The sequence below is a fragment of the Epinephelus moara genome, chromosome 13, assembly GCF_006386435.1.
Source record: "Epinephelus moara isolate mb chromosome 13, YSFRI_EMoa_1.0, whole genome shotgun sequence".
NCBI classification, from domain to species: domain Eukaryota; kingdom Metazoa; phylum Chordata; class Actinopteri; order Perciformes; family Serranidae; genus Epinephelus; species Epinephelus moara.
Window position 1 is genome coordinate 6,917,986 of NC_065518.1, and position 27,101 is coordinate 6,945,086.

Consider the following 27,101-nt stretch of genomic DNA (forward strand, 5'->3'; position numbering starts at 1 on the left):
TAGTATAGTATGGCGCTCGAAATGTCATAAAAACATTATAGTGTAGTATGGTGCTCGAAATGTGCTAAAAACGTCATAGTATAGTATGGCGCTCGAATTGGCATAAAAACGTCATAGCATAGTATGGCACTCAAAATGGCATAAAAACGATACAGTATGAAATTGAAAAAATGTTTTTAAGAAAATGTCACAGTATAGCAATTCATCAAGATCTGGAAAACATGAGATCTATCTTGATCAAACTACAAAACTGCAAATCACAAGTACAAAAAAGAATTACAAAGACAAAAACTCAGAGACTTTCAGTTTTAACACAATTTATTTTTCTGCTTAAATAATTACTTGGATCATCCAGTGTAGGCTATGTTGGTTCGTCATACATGTTGGTACCAGATTTATCATCAACAATGGATGCTCAGGGTGGTTTTGTACGAAAAAAGAAAAAAAAAAAAGACAGACAGAAAAAATAAAATTACACACGAACAGAAGATCAGATTTTTAACTTTGTGTGATCAATACTGTGATTTAGCTGTTAATAAAAAGAATTGTATTTGGATAATGGGGCTAAAAATGAGCTTCTCTGTCCTCATGTAAATACAACCTGTTAAATAAAAGTCATCAAACCGTCAAAATAAAAGTCCCCTTTTTAAAATCACAGCAGACCTGAAAGCTTTAACTTACACTTCTAGTATGCATGATGGGCTTACAGATAGACATTTGTATTTAATGTTTCACACACACGGGGCTGCTAGCAGTTAGGAGAAAACACAATGTGCCGGTCTGCGGGTTACATTCGGGGACACCGTCAGTACCTCCCTGAAGCTTTGCTATCTGGAGTGTGTGTGTGTGTTTTCAGGTTCGTACAAAATAAAATAAAAACAGTTATAGATGACAGATGGTTGGGTTATTATGAGTGCTCACGAAGACAGAAGTACCATCTCTCTAATTGTATTACAGTGCTTTTGAATTAGGAGGAAAATAAAAAGGAAAGCATTAAAAATAAAGTGACGTCACATGCAGCAAAATATTATTTCTCTGAAGACAAATAATGTTCCACAGACAGAGCGGAAGTAGCTGTTGGCTTTAAAGAAACGTCCTTTGTTTAAAATCAAGCAGTTATTTTTTTCTTCCATTCGTTTCTCATTTACATACAGCTTTTTTTGTTTCTTTTGATATATTCATTTGGGAAGAGCATGTCAGGTCGCACACTCAAGGCTGCTCAAACAGTGTCGACCTCTCAATACAAATGCACCGACTCTGCAAAGCTTCAACTCAAATCAGTGCATAAACAATCTGTGAAGCTACTGATTTTTTTTTTTTTTTTGTATTTTATACAGTGTCATTTATATACAACAAAAATCACCCATTTACTATTATATTTCATTTTTTAAAAAAGAACCACATGGTACACCCCAATACTGTGGGTCCAGGAGGAAAAAATAGACCATATAAGGCGAGTGTCTGAGAGAGAGTGAATCACACGTCTTCTTCATCTGTCAGCGTTTAGTTTTCCTTGTTTGTGCCATCTTTGGTCACAGGCGCCTTTCCTTCATCGAAGATGAGAAAGCTCCAGCTCACGTCCATGCGTGTCCTTTCGGTGTTACTTCCGACAGTGAGTGAGTTTTGGTGACATGCTCATGCGAAATCAAAGAAAAGTAACTTGTTTTGCGTCGTCTTGCTGAAAAAACCATGCGTTGCAAGTGAAAGCTTCAGACACATTTTGGCCGATTGACGAGGCTTCCAGTCTTGTTTTTCCTCCCAGAATGTGTGTGGTGTCGCAGGTGGACGTCAGTGGACCTGGAGGATGAAGGATAACAAACATATTAAAATCTAAAGGTGGTGTGAATATATAAAAAGGTCATAGTATAGCATGTGAAAAAAGGTCATAGTATAGCATGTGAAAAAAAGTCACAGTATAGCATGTGAAAAATGTCACAGTATAGTACGTGAAAAAAAGTCACAGTATAGCATGTGGAAAATGTCACAGTATAGTATGTGAAAAAAGGTCATATTATAGCATGTGGAAAAAAAGGTCATAGTATAGCATGTGGAAAATGTCACAGTATAGTATGTGGAAAAAAGGTCATAGTATAGCATGTGGAAAAAAGGTCATAGTATAGCATGTGGAAAATGTCACAGTATAGTATGTGAAAAAAGGTCATAGTATAGCATGTGGAAAAAAGGTCATAGTATAGCATGTGGAAAAAAAGGTCACAGTATAGTATGTGAAAAAAGGTCATAGTATAACGTGGAAAAAAAGGTCATAGTATCGCATGTGGAAAAAAGGTCATAGTATAGCATGTGGGAAAAAGGTCATAGTATAGCATGTGAAAAAAGGTCATAGTATAGTATGTGAAAAAAGTCACAGTATAGCATGTGGAAAAAAAGGTCATAGTATAGCATGTGGAAAAAAGGTCATAGTATAGCATGTGGAAAAAGGTCATAGTATAGCATGTGAAAAAAGTCATAGTATAGTATGTGAAAAAAGTCATAGTATAGCATGTGAAAAAAAGGTCAGTATAGCATGTGGAAAAAAGGTCATAGTATAACGTGGAAAAAAGGTCACAGTATAGTATGTGAAAAAAGGTCAGTAGTATGTTGAAAAAAAGTCACAGTATAGTATGTGAAAAAGTATAGTAGTTTAAAAAGTCTTGGTAAAGCATGTAAAGTCATAGTATAGCATGAAAAAATGTCGTAGTATAGTATGTCAGAATAAAATTTGTGAAATTGTCAGTATATAGTATGTCATTAAAAAAAATCACAAAATGTTAAACTATAGTATGTCACATAAATTGAACTATGTCACCAAAAACAGTCTTGCAAATGTATTGTATTGTGTGCAATTAAAAGTCACTAGTATGGCATGCCATGGGAAAAACATTTATAAAATGTCATAGTAAACAAAGTGAACAGTTACGTAACAATCTTTTCACCCACTGGCAATAAATAAAATACATGTAAAAAGTTACATACAGTACCTTTAATCTATTAAGTTTAGAAGTGGTATCAAGCTTATATAATTTTGGCTTTACAGATTTATAATCATTAACTTTATGAATGGATAATTGTCAAATTGAAGTTGTTAGCCTCTTACCTGGTTTAATTGAGAGCTCTACTGTTATGATTGACTCTTCTTCCCTTGTTTCTTGTTGGCACTGTCTCCAGGCTTGGCAGGGGAAGAATGAGGAATGAGGTTCGTCAAAAGAGAGGAAAACAAAGAGAAAACAAAGTAAGCGTTGTGTTCAGGCTAAATTTGCCCCGTGTGTGTTAATGAAGCACAGATGAGCTCAACTACTGTCGAGCGGATCGCAGGCAGCGTGCTGCAAGAGAGATGAGTTCAAGGAGAGAAAAGAGATGTTAAAATCTGAAATTACACACATGCCTCAATACATGTTAAAAGAGAGAAAAAAACAATTACTTTTCTATGTTAGTTCAAACATGTTATATTAGTAGATCTCACAGCCAATCAACGAGCCAGGATTGTTGTACGACTGTTGGACTACTGATACACTGCAGTACAGAGGAAACAGACAGCACAACACAACCACTGCAAACTGTATTTAAACAGGCCATCTGAATGACCCTGCTGCTCTGTCACACAGCACGTAGCATGACAGCTTAGATTAATCAGCTGGTGCACAAAGTTTCAGCTACATCCTTCACCACTATGCTACTTAAGCTCTTCATTGAGACTGATTCTGTCACATCACTCTGCGTGATCTGTTTAGTGTTTGCAAACAATCACAGCATCATGCAGGTGTGAGTGAACCACAATTGCTCAGGTGCCTGGTTTTAAACGCCAACCTCAGATTTTCCTCCAGACTTCTCAGCCTTTTGACCCTGTCGGGAGCGCTTCCCCCTCTTCTTGCCCTTCCCCCCTGTGGCTCCTGCTGTCGCTACACCACTACCGCCAGCACCAGCACCAACACCAGCACCAGCACCAGCACCAACACCAGCACCAGCACCAGCACCAACACCAGCTTCTTCTGTTAGAGTGTCGCCTTCACTCTCCCTCCTTTCGTCCGTGTTGTACACACGGCGCACCACTTTTCTGATCACCTGTAGGGGGCAGAAGCATGTCAGCGGGAGGAGGTGGAGGAGGGAGGCAGGAGAGGATTTTGTGAGGAGAAATAATGGAAAGGAAGATGAGGAGGTATGTGTATCTGTGTATATAATGCCGTGCGATACAGCCTTTGTTTCTGTGTCATAGTGACACTGGTTTATTTCAATACGCTCTCCTCTCTCCATGTGATGTGTGACTGGGTTACTGGTGTGTATATTTGTGTGTGAGCTGAGGGTAAAGAGGTGCCAGGTGATGGAGGCGGGTGAGGATGGTTACTTTTCTGGTGACCAGATTCCCGTCTTCATCTGTGAACTGCTCCTCCGTCACAGACTCTCCAGGAATGTTTTTGGCCTCCTCTCCCTGAGGTGAAGGGTGGATGAAGGAGTGAGATGGGAAGGATGGAGGGATAGAGATACAGGTTGGGAGGAGATTTGAGAGGTTATCAATTAAAGTGTTATTCATCTGGTTATTTAGAGTATGGATAATATCGACAGACTGCCTGCAACAGCTGATGGGTTTCCTACTGTTAAAATCAAGAATAAAGATGTGAAAACTGCAGAATTCCTCATGATTCAAATTCGTCAAGGTTTTTAAAGTGCAGTTTCATTACTACAAATTCTCAGATAGATGAAAAAACATCCTAAAACTGAAGTCCTTAACAGTGTTATTCTTTGATGGAAGAAAACTTTGCTCTTCAGCAGGGTAAGACTGGAAACCCAAGTGATGCTGGTGCATTACACAGGCTGTCTCCACATGTTAACATGTCTCTATCACACACTTCAAAACACACGCCTGCAGTAGCAGACGCACGATGATGCCAAAGCTATAATTCATTGTTTTACATGTTTGCATGTATGTTATTATACTGTAAAAGCATGTCAATCACTGCAGAACTAAAATAACAAAACGCAAAGGAAGCTCCAAACTTTTGGTTACATACTCAAAAAAGATGTTTTCTAAACCCACAGTATGTCATGCTCAGGAAGAATTTCCTCATTCAACAATAAAATCCGCACACATGTATCACACTGTCAGCCTAACTGAGGCTCCATTTACACAGAGACAGATCATCTGTTTTTTTAAGAGCTGGAATGATTAGTTAATCGGCATAAAATTATTCAGCAACAGTTGATAATTGGTTAGTCATTCTCTACAAAAAAAATCTGTTTCCAGCTTCTTAACTGTGGATATTACCTGGTTTCATTAGTCATCTTAATTGTAAACTGAAAATCTTTGGACTGTTCGTCAGACAAAATGAGACATAAAATCTGTTTCCTGACATTTTATAGACCAAATTATTGAAGACAATAATCATCAGATTAACTGACGAAATTAAAATAACTGTTACAAGCTTCAGTGTCTCACTGGAGGACATTTGATCAGACACACTGTCAAGTATCAGAGGAGGGTTTAAAATACTTTTACAGATTTCTGCTCCTGTGGAAATCCAGCCTCAGAATTATAAATAGTATGACACTCTGTATATGAGCCAAACACACAGCACAACCAACAGTCAGCCAACCAACCAGGAAGCAACGGCAAACACCAAACAGCACGGCTGTGGTGCATTGGCTCACACCAACGAGCAGTGAGTAGCACTTCATGCTGTAGCAGGGCTACAAATCCAAACACGCTGTCCCTCACACACACACAATTACTGTCTGTCACACACACTGTCTATCCAACTACAGTCAATCCAAATGCAGCACGATTTCTGACCAAATCTGTAGAACATTTTCAGAAGAATAAGTCGGTTAAATCAGGAAAACAGTCAGTGGCTCTAATTCTCCTTTAGGTGCCATTAAAAAAATGCAAAAGAAGAAAGCACAATATAATATAATTAAAATACCTCTAATTATTACTACATTGTTTTGCTGAAAAAATTCTGATATTTTACATTTTTTCCTGCAGTTTTTTTTAGAAATGTTACTGATAAACTTCAGATATTTTACTAGTATTTTTGGAAAAATGTTTTGGACATTTCACCAATATTTTCTAGGGCTGTATTCGATATTCGTTTTTTTTTTTTTTTGGTGCTAAATGTAGTCTTTTTGTTGTTGGTAAATGTAGGTTATCAATAAAAATCAAAACTTTTAAATTGCATTGTTAAAATGTGAAAATATAGTATATCCTACCAACGGAGCTTGTGCGCACGGCACGCTTGAGCGCATCCGTCTGAGGCTGTGGATCAATACCAAGTTTTACCACTTTATCACTAGTGTGTGTGTTTTCAAAACGGCCGCGGACTGTCACCTGCTCAACGCATCAGTACCGTCCGACGCCATGACAGTAATAGCCAATAATGTCAAAATATCATTTACAGACCGATTTAACAGATGATCACTGAATATCATCCCGCAGGTCCATTTGCGGGTCCCGCGGGTTACAGGTTGACCCGTGCATCACTACTCAGCTCAGTCTATAAAGGCTGTACACAACAGTAAGGCTATAGACATTATATTCTATTCAGGCCGGCAGAACCAGCAGCGCATCGGCTCTACAGTGCACGGCACTGCTGATTAACCATTTTATTGCAGCACAGAGTGTCTGCCAGCAACCAATTACTTGCAGAGGCTTCCTACAACTTGTTTCAACGGTTCCGATTTAATCAGAAGACAAATTAAACAGGATGACTATCCAATGTGAAAATCAAAAGAAATCATAGAATAATGTACTGAAGGAGACTGTTGTGCCATCACATTTTTTTGTGGTTTGAGAGCAAAGATCCGGTCACCGCCATGCAAAACTCCGCAATACAATTAGGTCCGAAAAAACCCCGGAGTCCGCCGCCGCCCTTCTGTTTGTTTCTTGTTCTTGCTGCTTTCTGTCAGTGTGTACTCTGATAAAATACCCCATTATTCTGAACCTGCCTTTTACATAGACATCCTTCCCCCTCTTTGTTAATATTGGGCCTGACTTTCGGCTCATCTGTACTTTTGTCCCTTTTTTGTCCTTGTCCTTTGTCATGTCCCTTTGACAATATACTGGCTGTTATTTGGGGTTCTTGATACAAAAGAAAAAGCTGTTGGATGGAAGTCAACTTCAAGATACACTCTATCACTTTGTCTTACTTACAAACACTAAAGCAGCACACAAACCGTCACTCTCCTACTTTCACTCTACAAAACACACACAGGCTGTCAAATGCACACCAGCACAGCAAATAACTTCTGTTCACAATCTTTCTATCTCCATGACGGGCTCTTCTTCACACACTTTAGCTCTGTCTCAAAGCTTTATGCAAGTTCACTCGGCCTCGAGCTGTCCACACACCAGGCCTTACAAACCTTGAGTATGACTCGTCTGCGGTACACCCTGGTGGTAACAGTGGTCTCCCCATCGGAGCCGGACTCGTCAGCTCTAACACTCCCCTGACGAAGGCAGCCCAGCAGCAGTGTAACATTAATCACCCCAGTGTGTGCATGTGTTTTGAATTTATGACTTTGTGGGATCATTTAAATGGTCAGCATGAGGTTAAAATGAAATATTGGACCAACTGTAAACATTTTAAACCCAATAAAACACATTTGACAACTTCTCAACGGCCCACAGACACCACAGTGTATGTGTGTGTGTGCATAAATTCAAGAAAACATAAACAACTAAATGAATATAAAGTTGTCAGTTGACACCCTGTGTGGAGGAGCGACTCTCACCTGGACTTTGTGCTGGGACCTGTCACCTCCCTCCTCCTGACCTCTGCTTGGTCCTGCTGTGCTGCTGTCCTCCTGAGATCCCTTCCTCTTGGCCTCACTTTCCCTTTCTTCCCTGGCTGTGTCGATGTGAGCTCCGTTCTGTTTGTCACTCTGAGGCGGGGGCTGCTCCAATGAATCAACCAGACTGTCGGGGCTGTGGGAGTTAAATATGGTGATCACAAAACCACTAGACCGACAGAAAACCCCTGTGTGTGAATATGTAAGCAGAATAAAAACAGTTCCTACCTGCCCTCCTTGATGCCGGAGCTTTGGCCAGGGGCTGCCGAGTCTACGCTTGCGCCAGACGTCTCACTTCTCCAGCCTGGAACTGAACACACGTCTTTTTCTGCTTGCTGCAGTTGTTCGAGGATAGCGTTCATCCGCTCCTCTGTCATCTCCTCATCCTCCAAGCCTCCCTCCTGCTTTATATCCTCCAGCAGACTCTGCAGCCTCTCCGGGGTCATCTCCTCCTCTTCTTCTTCCTGCTTTCCATTTCCATGACCAGCATCTGAGGCAGCTGTCTCTCCCTGACGCTCCAAAACAACGCCTTGCCCTGCCTTCAGTTCCTTCTCTACAGCCTCAGCATGCCCGTCTGTTCCCTTTCCTGATACTGCCCTTCTGTCATTATCCGGCCTCTCATAATAAACCAGCCCTGTCTTTTCTTCCTTTGCTCTTTCTCCGGCAGTCAAAGCTGTGTCTTCGGCCCCGACGATGGGGGGCTGCATGGCATTGGATGTGGGGCCTGGGGCGACAGTGATGGGCTCGCTGCTGGAGGTACTGGTGGTCTGAGTGAGAGAGAGGTCGCTAGGTCTAGTAAGCGTGGTCTTGCTAGGGGATTCTGCGCTAGCATCGCCCTCGCTAAAGAAGTCGTCTGAGCGCAGCGGGGTGGGGGGCTCGTAGTTCAGGTCTGAGGGGGTTTGCAGCTCCAGATCTATATTGTGGTATCCTGGGTGGATGGCAGGAGTAAAGGATTAGAGGGTGAGGGGATCGACGAGGGAAGGGGAGACAAAAAACAAGGGAGGAAAGGAGGGAGGGACAGAGGGGGTAGAGTGATGGAGGTGATGAAATGAGAAACACTTGTAACATCTAAGGGTAGTATTTGTTCAAAAGTCACACAAGTGTAACCCAGATACAGTTTAAAGCTGCATTAACTTTTTTGGCCACTTGGGGGCAGCAGAGCAAGCTGTAAATACAACTCTGACACATTATCACTTATAAAGCTGGTATGGTGAACTTGCTAGCAAACAGTTGCCTATTTACACATCAAGCAAATACAGAGTAACTTCAGCATTTATTTGGAGTTGTATTTGTGTCAAACCCATTAATCCAAGTCCGATATTCACTCATCTTGTAGCTCTGTCGTTGGTCTCTACCAGCTAGAGATATCAGCCTCTTTAGCTGCTAAATGCTCCACTATGTTCACCAGCTGGTTGCTAGCTTTGTCTGCTTGTCATTTGGTGCTGGGCAGTTCTTTTTTTATAGCTCTGTTTTGGTCTCCACCAACTCCTAGAAGCAACTAGATATTTGATTCTTTACCTACTACTAGCTAACTTTATTTGCCCTCTGTTTGGTGCTGGGTAGGAGCATACAGCAGGTCTGTCAGTGCTTTTTCAATGAGAATAGCTCCCTTGTGTTGACTGGAAACTAAGCTGCCCCCCCAAAAACCAAGAGCTTTAAGTGTCTTGTGAAGCTCTGTCGATCTGGCGTTTACTGAAGTGTGGGGTGATCACTCTGTGGACAGCCAGAAAACACCCGGTGAACATAGTGACGCATTTAGAAGCTAAATAGAGATATTTCCCTCAGAGTGGGTGGAGACCAAAAACAGAGCTAAAAGAAGAGTGAACATTGGACATACATGAGCCATGTGTTCAGAAACACCACTCCAAATGAACACTATGTTGCCTCATATTTGCTATATGTGTAAAAATATGCTGCTCTTTGGTAATGTATTTGCCATGTCATCAGATTTGTTGTGTTTACAGCTTGTTCTACTGCCCAAGTGGCCAAAAAAAGAATTAATGCTGCTTTGAGGGAATACTTCACCCCGCAAATGACCATTTATGTTTCCAGTACTAAAAATGAAACTTACCTTTGCTCTCCTCAAAGCCAGATTCCACTGACGAAAACAGTAATTTTACCTCGCTGAACATGGGAGCTGTTGGTCTACCGCTGCCTCGATCAGTTTGTTATTGTGTGACTTTGTGAATCCAAATTACCTTAAAACACCAAAGTCACACAGAAACACAAGCAAACTAAATAATCGAGGCAGTGGTAGACCAGCAGCTCCTGTGTTCAGCGTAGTAAAATTACTCTTTTTGTCAATGGAATCTGGCTTTGAAGAGAGCACAGATAGATTTCACTTTCTGTTCAGTTCCCTGTCAGACAGGGCTGTGTGTTTGGGACGTATGTGGATAAATTGGGACTTGGATTATATTGCACGAATTCTGAGAGAGTTTGTAAATGGATGTTTTGATATAGTCTTGCTGTTGTTCAATTCATCAATAAGTTTCTGTTTTTTTTTAAATTCTTCGTTTAGTGTGGAAGCAAGCGAGAGAAGCAAAGTTTTCCTTACAGATTCATCGTAACACAGGGTGAGTAAGGACATACAAATGATTGTTTGGGGGGTGAGGTATTCCTTTAAGGATTTCCCTTCTTCAGTGAACATGTGGGAACTCCTGTGTGACTTCTGGACCAGCACTACAGAGCAAACACATGATCAGATCACAGGATGGAAACAGAGAAACCAAAGTACCAAAGACAGAATATAAAAGATAAAGATACTCAACATATCCTGTATTTGTATGAATTTAAATGAACTTTTAGTCACACTAATGTCACCAAGTTCGGCAGGAACTGTTGTATATTCAAACTGGCACTTAAGTCAGTCAAGCCCTTTTTTTTAAAAAAGCACTTCAAACATACTCTGACTTCAGCTCATTGTCTCGATAATTACGTTAATGTTTATGTTTGAGTGTAAGCAAAAGCCTTAGTAGAATTCAGGTAGGTTAGTTGTGTTGATTTCAGAAGGCAGAGAGGAGCAGAACAAACAGGCATCTAAATGTAAACTTCAGGAACAGAACGATCCCGCCTGAAGTAAGAGGGGACGCCAGGAGGGAGGGGAGAGGGTGGAGGGGAGGTGGGACGCGGAGGGGGGGAAGGAGAGTGATGATTCAGGGGAGGAGAAGGGGAACAATAAGGTGGAGGAAAAGGAAGTGGAGAGGATGAAGGGGACGAAAAGGGAAGAGTGGGAAGAAGTGGAGGAGGAGACGAGGCACATTTTAAAGAGGGAGAAGGGGGAGGAGAGGGGAAAGGAGGAGAAAGGGGGATATAAACAGGAGTAGGTGGAAGGGAAGGAGGAGATGGAAAGGATGGAGAGGAAGTAGCAGAGGTGGGGAGGGAGGTGCAAGCAGGAGGAGGAGTGGGAAGAGGGGGAGAGGATTTAACAGTCAGAGGAGGGTGAAGAGCAAGAGGAGAAATGGATGAAGCAAGAGGAGATGAGGGGAGACAGAGAGGAGAGGGAGGAAGGTGACGAGGAATACACGGAGGAGGAGAGAAGAAGGAGCAGCTGAAAGGGCTCCGGGGGGAGGAGGGGAGAGGTGGGGAGTAAGACAGAGCGAAGAAGTGAGGGAGAACAGGAGCGACAGGCAGGACGTAAACAGGAGGTGTGGACGGAGGAGACGGGAAGTAAAAGACAGAGGAGGGAGTCGGGATGGCAGGAGGGGACGGGAAAGAGAAAGAGGTGATTTGACTGGGATGAAAGGAAGGAGAGGAAGAGGTAGATGAGGCAGGAGGAGTAGGGAGAGGAGTGACAAGCGGAGGCGTTTGAGGACACGGGGGGAGCGTAGGAGACCTAAGAAGTTTGGGAGCTATTAGAATTATCACACATCACAGAAGAGACAAAACAAAGACAACAGTTAGACACAGACGTGGATGAAAAGACACAGCATAGAAAACAGATTAATGCACAGACAGTGAAGTGAATGTGTGATTGATGAAGACTCAACGTTTTAGAAGCTGCAGAAGCAAAGATCTCGCACACCAGAATGATGGGATTGCTTATCTCACAGCTGATAAGCAAGAATAAGCTTCTTAGTGATTAGCAGCAGCGTGTTTTTAAACAGTAGAGCGAAAACAAGGAGGCAAAATTCACATTCTGGCTTTGTCCTTCATGAGGACGGGATTTTGGATCTCAGAAGTCTGGAGTTTCTTGAGCGAAGAACTAAGAAGAAGCAGGATGGGAAGTGGGAACGCTAAAAGGCCGGGTCATAGCCAGGATTTTATAAATACTGAGGTCTTAGGAACAAACTTCCCCAAAACAACCCCACACTCTCTCAAGACATTTTTGGCAAGCCTAAAAAAGCCGCTGTGTCCCAATTCCATACAACATACTAATTATTTACAGTACATACTATATATTATGAGAACATTTGATTCAGCCGTCAAACTGCATTTTTGGAACGTCACTGCTTACTGAAAGTAATATGTCTTCCTAGACACCGAATATTTTTTGTCTTCCAAGATTTTTTTTTTTACTGTGTCACCTTAATTTATTCACTTTTTTGCAGCTTTACAGAGCTCCTATATCCACTTTTACACAGCCTTATCAAGCCAAGAATGTTGTGCCGTTATTCCACCTCGCTTTTCACTGAATGGGGGACAAAGCTGTTCTGCCTTTAAGCCGACAGCGGAAGTAGTAGCAGAGCTGAATTGACATCTATGTAAACAGTGTGAGCCAGCAGGATGGGACGGGGGTGACGTTTTGATGTGGAGTTATATGTGTTACACACTGCCAGCTGATTTAAAAGCAGGTGGTGGCAGTTAGCAGCTAACTCAACAAAGAAAAACAGCAACCAGAAATGTCCGCATACTGGGGAGACAGTGAGGTCCAGGGCAGGAATGTTGTGCTGTTATTCCGCCCTGGTGTTCTTTATAAAAGGAACAATCATGGATTAGGGGGGACAAAGCTGTTGGCTGGAGGTAGTGGCAGAGCCAAACTGACGTCCGTGTAAACAGTGCGAGCCAGCAGAATGGGGCATGGGTGACGTTTTGATGTGGAGTTATATGTGCGACACACTGCCAGGAGATTTAAAAGCAGGTGGTGCCAGTTAGCAGCTAACTCAACAAAGAAAAACAGCAACCAGAAATGTCAGCATACTGGGGAGACAGTGAGGTCCAGGGCAGGAATGTTGTGCTGTTATTCAACGTCCGAGTAAACAGTGTGAGCCGGCAGGATGGGACGGGGGTGACGTTTTGATGAGGAGTTATATGTGTTATATATATGTATAGAGGAGTTAATAGCAGTTAGCAGCTAACTCGACAAAAAACAAGAGCAAGCAAAAATGTCCGCAAATTGGAAAGACAGTGAGGTCTGGGAGCTCCTTACCCTCAAAGCCGAGGAGATCAGCCACTGTATCACAGGGATGAGAAATGATTGTTATCGTCATGTTACGCTAATTCTATTGTTTACAAAGCGCTATCCGACACGTATGTTAAATGTCACACTCGAGGCCGATTCTGCTGTGTTACACATAACAACCGCCATGCCTTTTGCTGCAGCAACGTTGGCATGATATCCAAAATTACACAGTGGGACAGCATGATGTCAGTGCTGCTGATTTTGTGTAAAGAAGCAAAGCCAGCGTAATGAAGGGTCTGCATTGGGTTGGTATTGTGGCATCTCTGTGTAAAAAGGTACAGTCACCGATCAGTCAGTACACCGATCGATTAGTGTCATGAACTGAATTTCCACTTTCAAATCCCGTCTGAAAACACACCTTTTCAAGCTGCCATATTTGGTCTGATTTAATGGTGACACACATATTGAGACTTGCACTGATAATGGTTTTATAATGATTTTATACCTGTTATTTATAACTACGATTTTTTTTATCTAGTCATTTTATTAACTTGAATTGTATATTACAGAATTGTTTGAATTTATGATCTATGGATACCCTGCTGCTTGTTGTTTTTTTTTGTTTATTTTAAACTGTGTCTTGTAAGGTGTAAATAAAATGCACAATTATCGTTATTATTATTATTATTATTATTATTATTAATTGCCTCAATGTCAAAGCAGTGCAACTGGAGTACTCCTAACAACCTACAAACTCAAAAATTTGTATGGAATTCGGACACAACTTAAGACTGAGACTTCTCCACTCTACCATGAGTATAATTCTTTTGGAGAAAAACTAAATCTCTTTGATTTATTTTATAGGATTATTTTAAGCTGTGTCAAATTAAACCTGATTCAGCCCTTAAACACATGTATAACTTGTATAATCTAAGAATAGAAAACCCCACATTCCCAGAAATAATACTGACATGACCCTGATGTCCTCATCAAAGTTACAGTTAGTGCTGCTAGTTAGCTGCAGATGTCATCCAGTTAGTGCAGAGGAAGGCAGGAGAGGCTAAAGGTTCCTACCACCCTACACAACTTGTGGACAGTTGTCGGTGCTGACAGGGGGCGCTGTTGTACTTCCAGTCTTACTCTAGTCAGCCTGAGCTCAGTGAAGTTAGCAAAAGGTAGCCACTGGTGGAAATAAGCTGGTTAGTGGTGCTTAGCGCTGACAAAGGAATTTGCTGAAGGAGTTAGTCGCTCAGAAGCAGGAGGAGAGGAGAGAGGAGTAGGAGGAGGCGGGCAGTCTGCTGGTCTCAAAGCAGGAGAAGCTACAGTGGAGCGTAGAGGCTGGGAGGCTCGGAGGAACCAGGAGATGACAGGTACAGTACAGCTAACAGCAGTGACACAGAAGCATTATTATACACTGGACACTTTGGAAAAAGGTGTTTCATTTTCAACCCATCTGTGAGCGTCATCTGAGACAGAGCACATCCATCCATCAAACTGTGCTCTGCCAAAAAACACTCGTGCATCATGTGTTGAAAAGGCTCCACCCGTTTGAAGAGTGTTAGAAGTGTATTATTGCTGTGAGCCAACAACATCAGAGCAGCAGCCCGTCACACAAAGCCATAGCCATGCATTTTGTTTTTCATCAGTTACATGTCGGTTTCATTTTAAATCATCTTTACAAAAAGATCCAGTTATTGAAACAATCGTGACACTGATCTCTGTGTTAAGATGACTTTCAGAAACCTAATTAGACAGATTGGCAATGAGGTCCATTTCAGAAGTCCGTCTCAAAAATTCCTGACTTACACTGGCTACCGGGTTCATCCCCTGATTGAGGAAAATAATTAGATTTTTCAGGGGCTCTTAACTTCCTTGTTTCCTTGATGAATAAAGGAACAATAATCAAATGCTGGTTACAGACCCAGTGGCAGTGTACAAAATTAAAGTGCTCATTATGCAGCAGGTTGGTCATTATTGCCATTATTTTATTGTTATATATTACATAACTGTTTCTACAAATGCATTGTAAGAAGCATTTTAGTGTTGTAGTTGGTCGAGGTTGAGCTAATTTTAAATACTTTATACACTGTATTTATAAATCAAATATTAATGTGTAAAGTGGTAACTATAGCTGTCAGATAAATGTACTGGACTAAGTACAATATTTACCTGTGAGATGTAGTGAAGTAGAAGTGTGTTCTAGAGGTTTTTACTGGGAGCCAAATTATCCACATAGGACTCCTCCTCTCCAAAACAAACAGCCCTGGTGATTTAAACCAGTGAAAACACTAAATAAAGCAGTTTCACTTTAAAAAACAGTATTTCTTAGATGCTGTTTGGCTTGTCAGGAGCTAGAGCCGAGCTGCCGCTAACGTTTGGTCAGTATGTTTTTCCGATAACTTCAGATCCAGACGTCCAATGATTAAAATCCTTCATCCAGTTAAGCATATAGTTAAAAAGACCAAGATCTAAAATGTGTATTGTAAAAATGTGGCTAAAAACTAGATAAAAAGTCAATTTATAACAGCTTCCTGCAGACAACCACAACCCTGAAACATGTCTGAGGATATGACACCACTGACAGGGGACGGTGACCAAATGACACGGACAGTTTCCTAGAATAAAATTACATATTTCTCTTGGCTTGACAGGACAATGTAAGAACACAACCTAACTACACATGATACTGTAATGTGGAAAAGTTGCATACTGTATCTTTATGTGCTGTACTTGAGTAAATGTCCTCCACCACTTCAACCTTCCACCACTGAGTAGATGTCATTTTCAAGGGGTGTACGTAGGTCCTCATTAAAGCTGAAGAAATGTAAATGTGTCAGAATCTTTGAACAAACTGTGGGTGATCAGGTTGCATTGTGGGTAATGTAGGCTCCGGGTTTAAACAATGAAGAAAAATGCAGGGAATAAGAAAGATATCCTTGGTTCTGCTGCAAGAACGCAACGCTAAATTGGTGGAGCACTTTTAACCAATGACAATGACCACACCTGCTGCATATGCTCAACAAAACATCACTTCCTATGTTAGGCAACTACAGTCTAGCCCAGACGTCGGCAACCTTTACTATCAAAAGAGCCATTTTTAAACTAAAAATAATTTTAAAAAATCTGTGTGGAGCCGTAAAACACATTTTAGTCTTATAATGAAGGTAAAACAGCCTATTAAGTCTAAATTAGCCTATATTAATTATTAATTATTATTACGTTTTACCACAAGGCAGCTCCTGTGCAGGGCACTATTTATAATAGAGGGAATCGCCTTGTTGTTTACAAATACTTCCAGGTAGAAAACCAGCAGAGCTTAGCTATATATATGTAGATCTCACATTTTTCACGTCACTATATCAACGTTTCGACTTATCAGATGTTTGTAAAGTCTATAAACATAATGACTGAACAAACATTACTATTTCTGTGTGCTTGTTTTGTAATTAATAACATGGTTATCGTAGATTAGCTGGGCTAACCGTTAGCTGTTAGCCATTAGCGGTGTCTGTAATAACTCAGTAACTCAATAAAAGGTCTGTGAATTTTTTTTTTTTTCCAGCGGATATCTTAGTTACAACATGATTGAGCTAGCAAAGCAGTTTTGTGTTGCTGTGTGTGGTATTTATTCAGTTTTGGNAGCTAACGGTTAGCCCAGCTAATCTACGAGAACCATGTTATTAATTACAAAACGTGCACACAGAAATAGTAACGTTTGTTCAATCATTGTGTTTATAGACTTTACAAACATCAGATTAGTCTAAACGGTGATACAGTGACGTGAAAAATGTGATATATATATATGTGTATGTATAGCTAAACTCTGCTGGTTTTCTACCCGAAAGTATTTGTAAACAACAAGGCGATTCCCTCTATTATTTGGTACTTTAACTTTGCAGAGCTGGCAATGAAAAGCAAACAAATCTGTCCATGCACTGCTCAATTCTCTATATTATTTCGAAGACATTAACTTTTCTGGATTTGGCTTCAATAGCTAACCAGCTAGGGAGACTCAAGACTACCCACTGCTATTTAGTTTTGGCAAATTTGGAGGAAAAGGTGCCAGGCAGTAGATTTATTACGCACATTTTAGTTGTGTGAAAACGAAACGTGTATAAAGGCATCACATTTTAAAATTGGAGACTGCGAGAGTGTCTTTAGGCTTACAACATTGATAAATGAAAATTAAAATGTTAAAAAAAAATAAGCATTAGTCATTTCCATATTTTCTTTCTGGTCAAAGCCAGTGGAGAGGGGCCAAAAAGCCACATATGACTCCAGAGCCACAGGTTGCCAACCCCTGGTCCAGCCCTTCTTGTCATCTTCGCCCCTCTCATTAAAGATTTCACTTCTGGTATAACAAAGGTGTTTATACATATGAAGGATCATGTGACACTGTTGTTGTTTTCTAATCACCTATCAATCATAGTTCTGAAATGTCCCTCATTGTGTCCGTCATGATCAAAGAATACTGTGAGCTGCCACATTTAAATTTCATTTCAGAGGAGAGAGAGAAAGTTAGAGAGAGAGAAAGGTTCGCCATGCTGCTTAAAGCCAGCATGCCATCATTATAAACTGGTTGTTATAATTATGTTTTCATGTATTTTCTAACAGCATACGGCAAAAATAGACAAAGGGAGATGTGTTGTAACCATACTTAGATAGTAACATACACATAAACATAACTATTGTTGAACCAAAACATGAAGCGGTGCCCTGACCCATCTGACAAATGTGCTTCATTCACTATCAACAGGATTATATGAATACATTTATCAGATGGGACGGAGACACCAGTTCACTAGCAGCTTCAGGATCATGCTTCTCAACAGTTTACAAAAACAGTCACACATACTAAAAAGTCTCATGCACCCAAAGTGGTACAGATTTGTTATAGATATATAATTAATCGTCACCCATAAATCTATCACTTGCCATTAACGTTCCAATGACTGAGTGCTACAAATTAATTGCACTGCCCAGTGCTGGAAAACTAACAAGCTGACTGGGGTGACTGCTCAATAAGGACGACTCTAATGGTCTCACTACCTGATGGTTCATTAACTGATATGAGCTCAATGAACCTGCTGGAGCGTCAAGTCATTTTGGTTCAATTCTAATTAACTTCCATTGTTTGGTCAAGCCTGATTGGTTCTTTGTTTACACAGTAAGTCTGACTATCTGGCTGAGAGAGGAGGTGAAGAAGGGTGAAGGGACAGACTGAGAGATAGACTGAGAGTTCAGCTAGGGTGGGCTACACTTTACCATCGGACTGATCCGGGAATACTGCGTTATCATCGGCAAAGCAGCGTGTGCCTGAAATGTTACCGTAGTCAAATATGGGCCCTTCCAGCAAAGTCACAATATCCAACCGATTGATCTTAGTCAGCACCGCAGTTAAAGCATCCGCTGGAGAGGAGAGACACAGAGAAATTAATTTGCAGTCATGTTGTAACACCACAAAGCTTCTGTCAGTCACGCTTATTTACTGTTTTCATAAAGTAGCAACTGAAATATGTATTCTCATATACGAGTGTGTCAGCAGGGAGAATAAGACCTGAGTATGACCTACAGCAGCCGTATTCATTTATCTCCCTCACATATACATGACAGTATATGCGCACACACACACACACACACACACACAAAGACAAACACAGCTTACTTGTGGCATTTTTACCGTCCCTGTGCACCCATTTCTTTAGGAGCATGAAGCTCTGTGCTGTCAGGGAATTGGGGTTCTCCACTCTGATGAAGTTGATCTCTTCCACAGAGAAATCCAGCTCCCTGGCCAGCTCTGCAACGGCAACACACACCACGAAACACGTTTCATGAGAAAGAAAAAAGGTAAGGTAAGGTAACTTTATTTGTACCCGAAGGTAGATTTGGTTCACAGTTTAAGTGATGATTTGGCTTCATCCACACAAAACAGACAAACAGGTCAGACACAGTAACATAGTAACAGTAAAAAGATGCAGTCATTTGTTGCTTAACAGGTCAGGCCTTGACACCAAAGCCTAGTTAAGACTAAAGATGTAACGAGACATGTTGAAACTAGGGCACGGCATGAGATTTTCACTACACGATTATCGTGGCATGAAGAATCACTATAACGAGTTTAATGCAATCTCAATAGAAATTTTGAAAATAATAATGCTTTCACTAAAATTCATCTTAAACTTTGTGTTTTGTTTATGTTGTCTCTTTTTTTGGTAAATGAATGACACTCAAAATGTGTAGAGAGGTGGAGAGTGGGACAAAGCAAAAAAGGAAAGAAACAATTGATTTCAGATGTGCTGTATTATTTACATAACAATATTCATTCATGCTCGGTAACCGCTTATCTTGTTGGGGGTTGTGGGGAGGCTGGAGCCTATCCCTATCCCATTGGGCGAGGGGTGGGGTAACGCCCTGGACAGGTCACCAGACTATCACAGGGCTGACACATAGAGACAGACAACCATTCACACTCACATTCACACCTACGGACAATTTAGAGTCACCAATTAACCTGCATGTCTTTGGACTGTGGGGGGAAGCTGGAGCACCTGGAGGAAACCCACGCTGACACGGGGAGAACATGCAAACTCCACATAGAAGGGCTCCCCCACCCTTTGTTCTAACCAGGGACCCTTTTGCTATGAGGCAACAATGCTAACCACTGAATCACTTTGCCGCCACAATATCAATATCTAATTTCTCAAAAACCATGCAAGTGCTTGCAATGCACTGGTCTGCAGTGTTCTGAAAACCTGCCAGTTTATACAAGTGCAACTAGACAAGACTGTGTATGATCTTAATGGCGAAACGACTCTGAACTTCTAAGTCTGGATTTCCAGGTACAAGAAACAACAAAGTACTTTGTATTTTTTGAGTGTGTGTCCGACACTGACAGACAATGTGAGGACAGAGACCAACGGCAAAAGTCAGGCTCTGTGGGGATGAAGGGCTGTTTTCAGATAATGCTGACAGCATTTAAGCCAACTTAACCAGCAGATTTCGCTACAAGCTGATTGGCTGTTGAAACAGGTGATGTGCCTTACTAATCAAGCCAAGCTGCAGGTGACAACATCAGCTGGCCCGAGTCAAGTTGGGACGGAGCAATGGCTGCAGCTTTATCTCACAATGTTCTAAGATTATTTTGTTTTGTTGCAAATCTTTGGTCTGAACCAGGCTACACATCACAGGGCGTAAAAGTCTCATTCCTATTGAAGTAGCCTCTCTTAAAACTGTCTGCACTGACAATGAGGCAGTGTGATTTATCAATCAGTGACAGGTTCTGCGGATAGAACCAAAATCAAACACTACAAAAGGGAGTGACAGCACATAGATGCCTCCACGAATGCAGAAACTTTAGAAAACAATCAGTTATCTGATGACAAGCTGCAGACCGACACATCAGATGTGGTGTAAACAAGTTGCTGCCACAGGGGACAGATTCATGGGTAGAAATGCAGAAAAACAGCAACAATAATTTGCCGGAAAAGACATCGTAAATTAGATTTCAGGTTTGCAGCAGTGATAATTCACCTTCCAACTGATCGGTCTTGTGCTATAAGCTTAACGTGACTGCTTATGAAACACGAGGGTGAGGACATGTTATCTGATCAAACTGTGGTCCTGAAAAAAATCCCCATGATTTGTGTCAATGCTCAGTTACTAACCGATTATAACACTGTGCCAAACAGCTAACGAAGCAGTGAGGTGCTGGTTGTAGAGACAAGCATGCTGGCTATAAATTTCAAACCACGAGAACATAATGTTCAGCAGATTGTTCACTGCAGCTTTGCAACAGGAACACACATTAAATATGGATTAGATTCCTTCTCTCTGCTGAGCACTCACTCAGTCTCTGCACCGGACAGGCAGGCAGGCACACAACAATCACACTCATATGCACTTCAGATGGACGCCTATATACACATGATTACTGCGCACACACACGGTGACGCCCACTCACACACACACAGACAGGCAGGCGTGGGACAGTGCTGCAGTGCAGGTGGTCAGGCTTGGACTTAACTGCAGAGACCACACCCTTATCGGCACTCAAATACAACATAAACCTAACGTCATCCTACTGTTGCTCCTTAAAATACTCAAATATGGAGATACATAAAATAATATATACACTGTTATGCAAGTGTTTTACATTATTGCTCTATACAGCTTTTAACCCTCCGACAAATAATGTGTCTCAACACTTTAAAATTTCTATTAAAAAAATAAAAGCAATCCAAGTTTTGACAAATTTTCCTACTCCCATGTCATATCACATGTAGTGACGTTGATGTATTTAACTATAAATGCCACTGCAGTGCTGCTCAGTTAAGATATCTGTACACTATATGTCCACCAGAGGGCAACAAACACTGTAAAACTAATGGTTTGACAGCTGGGCTCAGTCCAGCTCCTTCATTCAAACATATAGTTCTTTAAAATTCATATACTGACTCCTCTTTGTGCATGGCAGGTGTCACATCAGTAAATATATTGACTGTTATCAAAAGAGGATGATTGGGAAGAACATTTCAGGTGTTCCTCACTGCACATAATAAAGACGGTACTCTTTCATCACTTCATGCTTGATTCTGAGATGTGTGTAGACTTACCAGTCCAGCTGAGTCCAAGGTGGTCGGCTACTATTGCCATGCGGAGGTCTGTTCTCTCACAGGGACTCTGAGGGCCTGTGTCGAGGAGGCAGGGAAGGGCAGGACACAAACAGTTAACATGAAATTATGACAACGACCCCCAAATTAATTTCATGTGGTTCTCAGTAAGAGAAATACAAAATGTCTCCTACAAAATCAATGATAAAAGAATCAGATTGGGATTGTGAACTGAAAGTTTGTCTGTTTCAGACTTTCGATAGTAATGTGGTTTAACCAGAAGACCTCCTACATAGGTAGTTAATGAATACCTATTTAATTAAAATGAGTTTTTGTCTTTTTTCATTTACCCATAGTGTTGGCGACTGAACAAACACAAAGACTAACTTTAGCTCACTGTCCCATGTCTTACCTCTGGAAAAAAAGAAAAAAACAAAAAAACACATTTTTTCTGGCCAGACTCTCCTCAGTGATTCAGTTTGGATAATGGATGCTTGCTAAAAGCAATAGTTTGACATTTTGGGATATGTGCTACACTTCTGCCTGCTGAGAATTAAATAAGGAGATCTATACCCCTCTCATTGGAAATGGGGGTCAACAGCCAGCCTGGCTCTGTCCACAAGTAAAAAGAAATCTGGCTACCAGCATCGCTAAAGCTCACTGATTAACATGTTACATTCATTTGTTTAATCCATTGAAAAACCAGTGTAAAAACAAACAAAAAAATTGTAGTTTCATGTGGGTTTATGTGTCAGATAATTTTCTTAGCCAGGACTGAGAGGTAACTTCTGGGGCTGAAAAATAAAGCCAATGTGAAAGTGCCAAAAACTGCAGTTCCTCTAATGGCCACTTGGGGCTGGTTCCAAAAGCATGTCAATCCCCATAGACTACATGTTAAAATATCCAACTTAACAACAGAAATAAACATGGGTGGGGATAATATTTAAATATCTCATCCATAATCAATCCGTTTAAGTATCGTGAAGGCGTGAAGTTATGCATAATTAAAGACGTGGCCCTTCTGAGTGACAAGTCTGTGCTATCTGTTGACAAGTTACTATCACAGCAACAACGTTGGTTAGGTAACTTAACCATGGTGTAACCCTGGATTCTGATAGGCGTAGCCGTAGCTGTCACCATTTTAGCTTTTGCATGAGAGTTAATTGTTACATTTTGGTCATCTAAAAAGTCTTGTTTAGCATTCTGTTGTACCTAAAAACTAAGTCTCTAAGAAGTCAGATGCTTCCTTTTTCTGTAAAGTACATTTTGTTTTAATGGTTTTATGCCCGTTTTCACTAGCAAAAATTAATATTACCACAACTGACCAAAGAATGTAAATGCACCAAGCTAACCAAACTAGTGTTATATCCACACTCTTGTCCACAAATGGTTACTTCTTGATTCAAAAATCCAAGATGGCAACAGCCAAAATGCCAAACTTGAGGCTTCAAAACAGAAGTCCAAAAACCAGTGGGTTGCGTCACGGTGGCTACATCCATTATTTTATACAGTCTATCACCAGGACAAATATGTATATTTCCCAAAATGCCTAACTATTCCTTTCGGTTTTACAATAAACTCTCTATAGGACTATATTATATGAATTTTCTCTTAATTACTAAGCCTTGGAAAATGCAGATATGCCCTTTAGATGGGACATAAAGAGGACTACAATAGCGGAGATATCCATACCATCTTTACTACACAAACTGACACACTCTGCCTAACAAAGAAAACTAAGTAAACATAAATAAAATATAAAATAATCTCATCTAATTGTTGCTGTAGCTACTTCAAGACTAGCACTATTGAAGAATCAGTGAGACAACTGATAATAGGACGCAAAAACCGAAAGCCTGAGGATCTGTGAGGCCAGAAAAGGAAAACCAAAAATCACATTTTCACACTAAAACGTTTGATGTTCAGTAGTATTAGTAGAGAAGAGTTTAAGAATTTTGTAGCACATCACTAACAACAAACGATCTACCATCAGGCAACATTCCCTTCCACTGATAAAAGCAATTCATGGCTTCAACTTGAAATCAAAAGTAATCCAGCTGCACTAAGTTTTTTACTGACTGACTACACCGACAAACTCCTGTGCAGCTGACAACTATCTGATTGTCAAGTTCAGCTCTGATGAATTGTTTTCACAGTGTTGTCAAAGAGCAAAAGTACCACCAAATAATTTCTACAAACCAGGCAAGCAGACCAAAACAACACAAGGTCATAATTCCCCAAACGATCTTTCACATCTCAGGTCGTAATTATGTCGAGGGTGGAAGTGAGTGGTGTGACATGTGGTGAAGTGTGAGGCTAACTTGATCTGTAGTGTGAAACGAAAGTGAGAATGTGTGTGGTAGCCTGTAAGACCGCCACAGTAATAGAAAGGAATGCATACTCAGTCTTAACTAAGCCCCTCAAGTGTGCTTAGGCCTACTTGCAAACCAATACTGACAGCTAAAAAGTGTTTGCTGGTATTGAAATTGTAGTTCCTGTGCACTAGAGACATTAATACAGTAAAGCTCCCACTAGCCATGAAGTAATTAATCAACTATCCTGGCACATATATAGACATCCCTTTACCTTAAACACCAAACTGCATGAAATTCAGTTACGTCTACTTGATCTAGGGACAAATTTTGGGTATTCCTGATTCTGCCATCGATTCTCCATGTCTTAGCCTTTACCTCTTTGTCTAAACCAGACAGCACAGGACACAGAAAACAAGAATGACAAGAAGAAGAAGAAGTAGTGACGGCTACACTTACAAACTTACAAAGTCACATCACAAAGCACCCACAACAGCTACATGCATCTCAGAGAGAAAGATCAAGTATATCAAGTGTTTAGAAAGAGTTTACAAACTAGTCTGGTTCTCCGTGACAGGAGCCGTGATTGGTTGATCAACCTGACTCCCTTCCTCCTTCTGCTCTTGCTCCTCCCCTCCAAGTGTCCGCCTACTCTTCCTCCTCCTCATCCTCTCACTGCTGGCCTGCTCAACCTCAGCTCTCACATCTCTAGCAGATGGTGTTGATGTGGTGGTGCTGGTGGAGGTGGAGGTAGAGGTGCGTGAAGGGCAGGAACTTCTAGAGGCTCTAGATGGTTGTGACAAGGAAGTGTTCCTGGTAGTGCTGAGGCTGCAGCTCTCTTCGTCCTCTGTGGGCAGTGTTTTCCCCACTAACTTTCTTTCAGCCTCCTTGGGAATGGTCTGGTCCAAACGTTTGGCTGCCTGGCTATTGACCGACCTTGTTTTAACGTTTTTTGAGACCACTGCACTGTTTTTTCTCCTTGTCTCATTTTTGCTACTTCTAATTGGGATTTTCGCTGTACTGGTTCTATGTTCAGTACTAACTCTGCCTTTCGTTAGCTGTTTATTACCCTTGGCAGTTTTAATGTTTCTATCACTAACCGCAGATTTAGCTTGAACCTGCTTCTGCTCTTGGAAACAAGAGTATTTCATGGCTTTCATTACTGGGATTCTAGATTTAGGAAATACATTTGCAAAAGGATCTAATCTTTCCCTGACAATATGCATTGCACGTTTCCTGACTAGGAATTTATCAACATTGTCTTTCACGATTGGCTGACTTTGACTGCATAGTTTGCGGCTGGGCGCCCTCACTGGTAACCTGGACTTGCATATATTGCCTTTGATCTCTTTGGCTCCTGTGTTTGTTATTGCTACATTAGTATGAATCCTGCCTTCCTTGCTGTTCTCTTCTAGCTGGCTGAAGGATGCTTCTATCCTGCTGACTTCCTGCTGAGTAGGTCCAGAAGAAGACAACAAGTTGAACACAATACTGCCAGCCTGCATGCCGTCTGAGTGAACATAATGGGAGTCAGGGATGTTGCTACTGGTATTGCTGCTCCATGTTTGGGGATCGCTGATTTGTTGTGAAGGTGTGGAAGAAGAATCTGTGCTTTGGAAGTAAGTGTGATTTTCGGACGTCCAAGCCAATTGGTTGGATTTACCTGAAAGAATTCTGTGATCTGCATAATAATCTGTGATGGCTGATGGTCTATTATTCAAAGAGTTAGCTGTCATACCTGACGTATCAAAAGTACAATAATCTGTATAGCTTGAGGTTACAGAATAAGAAGTATCTACAGCTGTTCCTGAGGTTATGTCATTCGAGTGATCAAAGATGCCTGATATTTTACATTTAGAACTGCTATTTGAAGCATCAGAGGTTTTATCAGATGACAACTTGAATCCTGTTCTAAAAGTGGAAAATTTAGGCTCAGTGTTGGAGGTTGAGTCTCTACATGTGGTGTAACTGCCAGCTGCATTTGATATTTCTAGCTGGACAGTGGTAGTCTGAATGGAGACTTGCGGGACTGTTAAGGTACCTGTGGGATCCTGAGTGTTAAACTGATCCATGTGTTGTGACGAGGCATCCACCTCTAAGTCCCTGACCCTGTACCTGCCCGCCGAGAAGTAATGCTCACCAATCTGAAAAAACTGGAGCCTCTCCTCCACCATGTCCCTCTTGCTCATGTCAATCGCACCACTGCGTGTCATCTCAAACATCTTCCCTTCATGGAAGGGGAATGGGTTTGGCTCGCTCGTCGGCGTGCTATCGTCCGTTGGCGTTCGGGCTGGGGTAGTGTCTGGTGTTGTGGCCTGAGATTGGTCATCCACTGCCAGTCCAAAAGGCTTAGGCTCACCATTGCTTCCCCGTGTCCCTCCCATGTCAACGACTTCTTCTTCTCCACCTTTACTGGGCCAGGGGTCAAAGTCCAGCCCCTTAGTGGCAACAGTCTTAAAAGGAGAATTAAACTCCTCTTCTAATTTATAGCTAAAGTAAGTGTCTGAAAATCCCTCTTTCTTTGACTGGTTTTGTTCCTGACTTTTGTCCCCATCCTTACTAACAGCGTCAGGTATTCCACCATTTGAGGGTGTATCTTTTTTGAGAGTGTCCTTTTGACATTCCTCTGGGGTTTTCTCCTCTTCAATAACTTCCAGTTTGGTCTGAGGAAAAGAGCGGTCAGTAGACCTAAATGTGTCTGTCGCCCATACGTCTCTCCGGCTGTCTGGAAGACCATACAGCCGTAAATCTGCCTGCTCACACAGACCATCATCCTCATCCTGAAGTTCATATCCATCTAGGGAGTCTATCTCTGTCGCGTCTGTGTCATGAGAAAATTCAGCCGTTGTGGCTATGGAACAGTCTGTTATTGACTGGTCATTTCCATTTTGTTCATATTCATAGTCCTCTCCTTTGCCATTAGAACCATTGGAGCCATTTGTCCCACCATTAGGTTCTTTGTTGTTTCCATTTTTGTCATGTTTTTTGGGCTTCGATGCCTTTTCCTTCTCCCTCCTCTTCTCCTCCTCCCCCTCATCAGGAATTTTGGAAGTGAATTTCTTACAA

General features: G+C 41.3%; 1 protein-coding gene across 16 annotated transcripts in view; it reads right to left on the reverse strand.

The window, feature by feature from the left end:
- Window positions 1–300: 300 nt before the first annotated feature.
- Window positions 301–27,101, reverse strand: part of LOC126400323 (ankyrin-3-like) — a 236,498-nt gene continuing 209,697 nt past the window's right edge. For 15 of the 16 annotated variants that reach the window (XM_050060947.1, XM_050060950.1, XM_050060941.1 and 12 more), the window contains 9 exons: window positions 21,727–21,801; window positions 18,780–18,911; window positions 18,380–18,523; window positions 8,005–8,704; window positions 7,720–7,912; window positions 4,340–4,423; window positions 3,805–4,059; window positions 3,095–3,166; window positions 301–1,797 (listed from right to left, as the gene is read on the reverse strand). In XM_050060947.1, the coding sequence (XP_049916904.1) occupies window positions 3,119–3,166; window positions 3,805–4,059; window positions 4,340–4,423; window positions 7,720–7,912; window positions 8,005–8,704; window positions 18,380–18,523; window positions 18,780–18,911; window positions 21,727–21,801 (1,631 nt within the window). In that variant the 3' untranslated portion in view covers window positions 301–1,797; window positions 3,095–3,118. Of the gene's footprint in view, window positions 1,798–3,094; window positions 3,167–3,804; window positions 4,060–4,339; window positions 4,424–7,719; window positions 7,913–8,004; window positions 8,705–18,368; window positions 18,524–18,779; window positions 18,912–21,726; window positions 21,802–27,101 lie in introns of those variants that run through there. The other variant, XM_050060957.1, reaches the window with a different exon arrangement.